Source organism: Phoenix dactylifera, unplaced genomic scaffold (genome assembly GCF_009389715.1).
Source record: "Phoenix dactylifera cultivar Barhee BC4 unplaced genomic scaffold, palm_55x_up_171113_PBpolish2nd_filt_p 000125F, whole genome shotgun sequence".
Lineage (NCBI taxonomy): Eukaryota > Viridiplantae > Streptophyta > Magnoliopsida > Arecales > Arecaceae > Phoenix > Phoenix dactylifera.
Window position 1 is genome coordinate 469,083 of NW_024067690.1, and position 5,986 is coordinate 475,068.

At 43.6% G+C, this 5,986-nt stretch overlaps 1 protein-coding gene and 1 non-coding gene across 2 annotated transcripts; one reads left to right on the plus strand and one right to left on the minus strand.

The window, feature by feature from the left end:
- Positions 1-516: 516 nt before the first annotated feature.
- Positions 517-2,763, plus strand: LOC103698592. Its single transcript, XM_008780626.2, has 2 exons — positions 517-632; positions 803-2,763. The coding sequence occupies exon 2, from the start codon at positions 881-883 to the stop codon at positions 2,471-2,473; it is 1,593 nt and encodes a 530-aa protein (XP_008778848.1). The 5' UTR covers positions 517-632; positions 803-880; the 3' UTR covers positions 2,474-2,763.
- Positions 2,764-5,423: 2,660 nt separating this feature from the next.
- On the minus strand, positions 5,424-5,577 carry LOC113461535. The gene has a single exon (XR_003383808.1). It is a non-coding gene; the product is annotated as a U1 spliceosomal RNA (small nuclear RNA).
- Positions 5,578-5,986: the final 409 nt, after the last annotated feature.

Here is a 5,986-nt window from a genome sequence, read left to right on the forward strand (position 1 = left end):
GGAGCACCTCCATCTTCTCGCCGGTATCTCACTCATCCGAGCGGGACCATGTCGGGCTGCCATTACCTGACTCCAAAAATACTGGGGCTCCAGGATGAATTTGGCCGCACATCGGGCGATCAGAGCCTTCCTTCTCATCAAGAGAGACTGAAACCCCAGTCTACCGGTGCAGGTCCCGCTCGACTCCTAAGCCATGAGGTATACCCATGGCAGTTTTTTTTGGTAACATATTCCAAGTCTTGTTGACAGTTGTAGTTTCCCATAACAGCCCTCGCTTGGAAAGCAATAAGCATCCAAACTGAAAATTTGCTTCAAAAACTCAGAGCTAATTCACCAAAAAAACACAGCTCATTTACCAAAAGAAATCATGGCTACTTTACCAAAAAAGAAAAAACTCATAGATAATTTACTAAAAAAAGCAAACATAGCAGGTGCCCATCTGAACCATCCATCTCCATCAATGCTACATCATAGCAGCAATCGCATCCGTCTGATCCTTGTACCCAATCTCAGGCCCCAAGCTCAGCTCTCTCTCCGGGTCCAATGAAGACACGGAAAAGTCCTCCCTCTGGGCTTTGTGGGAGAACCGGGAAAGCATAGAGGAAGAGGCCATCGCCGTAGCCCCGATTCAGGTACGATCACCCAAGATCCTCCGATCAATCCCTTCCTCTTGCTGAATCTCTTTCCTCTCGCTTCTTCTCCCATACTTCTCCGATCGATTTGGGTTCCCCTGTGCCTTTTTTTAGGGATTTTCTCTTCACTTCCAGTGTACAAACCCTAACCCAGATCTCTCTTTTGGCAGTCGATCGCGTCGCAAAAGTTAAAAAGAGAGGTCTTTGAGAGGGTGGGAGGACAAAAGTTGGGATTTTTGCTCGAAGTAATGGCGGACGATGAGAATAGGATGGATTTGAATCTCTACGTCGGCCTCCCTCCTTTGCCCCGCCCTCGAAATCCAGACCTCGGCTTGGAGCTACCCCTCGGTTTGGAGCTCACACTCAGCTCGCTGCCTTGGTCGCCCTCGCCTTCTCGGGAAAGCCGTTCTCTTGCCCCCATGTCGCGTCGTTTCGAGCGGCCAATCTACTCCCCATCGAATGCCTTGCATGCTCCTGAATCGCTTCCGGTCGATCCCCTTCATGCTGCCGATGATAGCCCTCCTTTGGAGCCCTGCATTCCTGCTCGACTGGTGGAACTGGAGACTCATGCTCCAAATTCTGCTCCCTATGCTCCTGCTTCGGCCGGGCCGGATCGACCATCGGCCCGGCATCCTCCTGCCGGACGAATTCCGCAGCTGCACGACGAAGCAGCAACCTCCGTCAACCCATGCTCAACTGTTCGCATGAGCGAGCTTATGTCCCGGGGCGATCGGGCCGGTTCGCGGCACGAGCACCTTGAATGTCAAGAGCTCCGTTTCCAGAGATTGATCGAATCGAACAATCGGCTACGGCCTCGAAGGTCCGGGATGTCAGATGGCGAAAGGTCCGACTCCCAGACCAGTCCCGACCAGCTGATGCACGACATAATGCAGTCTCAGAGAACCTTAGAGGCTTCTAAGAAGGATAAGCCCCATGCCGAGGGCAAGGGCACGGAGGGTTTGGAAAAGGGAAAGGAAGACGAAGGCGCTGCTAGCTTCGAGTGCAATATTTGCTTTGATATGGCCAAGGAACCGGTTGTCACTCCCTGCGGTCATCTCTTCTGCTGGCCGTGTTTGTATCAATGGCTTCATGTCAATCCTGTCTTTCCTGAATGCCCTGTGTGCAAGGGAGAGGTGCGCGAGTCCAACCTAACGCCTATATATGGGAGGGGAGGTTCAGATACTACTGCCAAGGAGGTATCTGGAGAAGACAGGAACTCGGGACTGAAAATTCCGCCTCGACCCCGGGCGCACAGGACTGAGAGCTTGAGGCAGGAACTGCAGAGATCTTCGGGTGGGATTTTGGCACTGGGAGAAAGTGCCACCGCATGGAGGCATATAGATGAAGAGGCGCGCGCTGCTGTTTCATTCGGAGAAGATCCAGGCCCAAGCTTGCAGCTTCGATTCAATGCTTCTGATCGTGCATTCATAAGCAGGCTGATGCAATGGAGAATGCAAAGGGAAGAGGGGAGCGGGTCTAACATCACGGGCATTGATTTGCCTGCTATTACTGAACCAAACCCTCAAACTGATGGCATCGATGTTTCGCGGCAGCCTCCTCAGGGACATGCGAGCACTAGTAGGTGGCGTGCTAGGCGGAGGTTTGCTGTTCGCGGCGCAATCCCGGCTGTAAACCATCGGAGGCCAACTGCAGAGCAGGCATCAGCTTCAAGCACACCAGCTGTAATACCAGGAGATATTGCTGCTACTGACATCTCTGCAGAACCAAACAGAGCAGGATCATCTAGATCCCTTAGAAGAAGAGGAAGGAGCAGCAATTCTGGTTCCTTGGATGCGGATGGAGAAGCTTCACATTCACACAGGAGGAGAAGGCTGAACTAGAAATAATAAATGAAGTGGATTTGCTAAGAAAGTTTAGATCAACTTGTTGGTATTTTGCTTTTTGATTAGTTATGATGTTTCTGGACCTTATATACTGCATTATATTCGTACAAAGATTTTAGATCATTGGTTTTGGATCCTTTTAGTTCTTTTCTTTTGTAATTTTGCTTTTGTTACATTAAGTCAGAGCATCTATACTGGATAGACTTTTGGAAATCCTGCATTCCTAGACATGTCTGAAAATGCTCTTATTTGCCAGAGTATAAAATGATTTAGGGATTTAAATATTATGTCTCTGCTTTTTGTCTATCTCATTGTTATGCATGTCTTCCTTTTGAGCTGGTTGTGAACTTTATGAGAAGTCTGTTATAGCATCGTCGACACTGGTGTGAGCATTGCTGCATCTGAGTTTACCCCTTGTGATCTGAGTGTACTTTAGACGAATTTGATAGAGTAGGTCAGTTTCCTGTTCCTGGTATTTGCTTCTCGTTTTCCTTTTTCTTCTTGTTTTCCCCTCTTATTATTTATAGTTGGACATGTTCCTGAAGAAAAATTCTACTTCTATTATTTGCTTATAAGAAGACATCCAGCCTTTCGGCTAGCCATTTTGGATGAAATCCTGGATTGTTATACATAGTATTAAAGCAGACTCGGACCATGACCTATGTGGACTAGGGGATGTAGATTAGGAGACACTGCAGCATGGGCTCTGTCCACAAACCGATTGTAATGCTTGTGATTAGATTTGAATGGATTTAGACTCTTAGCCTAACGAGGACGTCAAGGCTTAAATGGAGGGAGTGTGTGAGGATTCGTGCAAGCATGTATTCAGTCCTACATCACTTATTTGCTTGGTAGATCTTGGGTAGGATCGATGAACCTAAATAATACCTTCCAGCTAGTCTTTTTGGATGAAGTCCTAAATTGTAACAAAAGATATTAAAGTGAACTCGGTGAATAATTGATATGAGACTAAACACATGCCCACACGATTTATGGAGGCTGATCATGGGCCGATCATGGTGCTTATGATTAGATATTAATGGATTTGAACTCTTAACCTGACGAAAATATTAGGACTTGGACGGGAGGAGTATGTGAGAATCCATGCGGGTTCATGTTTAGTCGCACATCGATTATTTGTCGAGAAAATCTTGGGTACTTATACATGACTAAAAAATCTAAAAAAAATACCTTCCGGCTAATCTTTTTGGGTGAGATCTTAGCTTGTGACATGTTGTTTGCCGGGGTTTGTTGAAATTGGAGCTTGTATCATATCACTTTTTGCTGCCTGAGTTGGCCTAAATCTTTCGGATGTTTCTCGGTTCAAACCGGAACAGTCCTTATTCTGCTTAACAACTAAATGCATGAAGATAAATTATGCTCTAAAGATTGCAGACCATGATTTGGTCAGTGAACCAATTATTCCATGGCTGTTGCATGCAACCTGAGTCTCCTATCTGCATTCTTCCATATCCAACACCAAAACCACTTATTTTGCAGATAGACTGAAGTCACTTTTCTCTTATAAGCATTTCCAATCCGGCTATCTAACTTGTGAATTCGGCTATCAACCTCTCAATATTTCATTCACTCTGTCTGCTTTCCTAATTAAAGTGCACTTCTCAAAGATTTGAAATTACTGGAACACAGGTAAAATAAGAGATTAGTGATCTTGGCAACACCAAGGTGTTCAAACCGTTCGAATGCATGCAAAATGAAAGATGGAGCTGCTGTATAACGAGTAACAACAACTTTCATGATCTGGAGCTGAACTGATGATTGCTTCCTAAAGATTTTACAAGTAGATTCATGAGGGGCTTCAGGCACAAAGCTGAGCAACTAAGTTGCAACAGCATGAAGTTCCTGAAGGCCAATCTTGGAAGAAGCCACATGACTGCAGGTGTTGATGACTGCTACCTTCATTACTGGGCTTATGAAACTTTGAAGAAGAAACCTCTGACTTCTGAAACCCTCCCTTGTCATGTCCATGGATTGAAAGGTGCCTGAAGTCTGAATCTTTTGATCGATTATTTGCACTCTAGCAGTAACTTGCTTAGAAAGGATGCATGCTACACCAAATTGTAAACATAAGCCAGAAACTCCATGGCAATGTTTTAGGAAGCAGACAGATGCCAAAACCTAGCATCCCCTCAAGATGCCAGTATACCTGCTTGATTGAACTGATCATAGCCTAATGCCGGTGCAATATGTGATCTGATGACTTGTTTCATCTCGATGGCGGCATTTTGTCAAGTACCATAGAGCACTCTTTTAGAGCAATCTCATGGCCCGGGATGGCAGGTCCTAGAGATTGATCGAATCGAACAAGTAGTTTCAGCTTAGAAGCTTCAGATAATTTGATCCTTATGAAGGTGATGAAATGCCATCACACAGATCCTTGGAGGGTTCTAGGAAGATGTGAGAAGAAAGTAATACCTCACAAACGCATATTATAAATAAAAGAGATGCATGATATTCTTCAGTATTGTTTTTCAGCTATGATTGGCGAACCTAGGAGTTTCCCCTTGGGGGAGCACTATCAAAATTTCACAAGTTCAAAGTAAAAAAAATTAAACTTCTTATACCATAAATGTCCGTATATTCACTATGCATATAGTGTATATTTGTACTTTGTAGTTTAGCACATTATTTGATATAATTGGTGGTATTCTCGCCATGGTGGTGACCACATTATTTGAGTGTTACATCTATCTTGAGCTATAGCTTAATGAGTGTTGCATATTTTTGAGTACTGACTTCTCTTGTCCCTCTCACTTGAATCTATCATCATACGAAAGTCATAGTTGGTGCGCAATGATTCTCAACATTGGTATTGGCATCCTTGTAGGGCTGCAATGTGGATTTGATTGGTTCCAAATTAGATCTCAACATTGGTATTGGCATCCTTATAGGACTACAATGTGGATTTGATTGGCCCCAAATCTAATTTGGAACCGATTTGAAAATTAATCTGGTCCAACCTAAATATGATGGCCACTCTCCCACTTGGGAAGATGGTAGCTCCATTGGAGTACAGCAAGGGTTGCTGACCTAGGCCTTGAGCCTTCCTGATCACCAATCGACTCGATTAAAGTAAGTATGGGCTCGAACCAAGGTCTAACCTAAACCAAGGCTATTTTTATTAAGCTTGGATTCGAAAAACGTGACTTGTTCCAACGGTAGATTAGATTTGCAATAAATATATTCCTGATCCGACAAAGTAGTTCGAACAAATCCTAAGTTACCTTCTTAAATATAAATAATTTTTTTTTCCAACATACTTGGCCAATAGTTTGTCTTGCTAGCTGTAACTATATATAATTATGAATCAAATTTTGTATAATTTTTTTTTTAATAATATCTACATGTTGCATTTTATTATTTTATTATTATGACATAATTAGATAATCAATTTATATATGCATGTTGTAGTTTGTATTTAAATTATTTTTGATTTGATTTGATTAATCTAGTGGCTCGGCAAAAGTAATATTATATACCTAATTCGAT

Coding starts and splice junctions, on each gene's coding strand:
- LOC103698592 (XM_008780626.2), top strand. CDS start 881: ATGGCGGACGATGAGAATAGGATGGATTTGAATCTCTACGTCGGCCTC.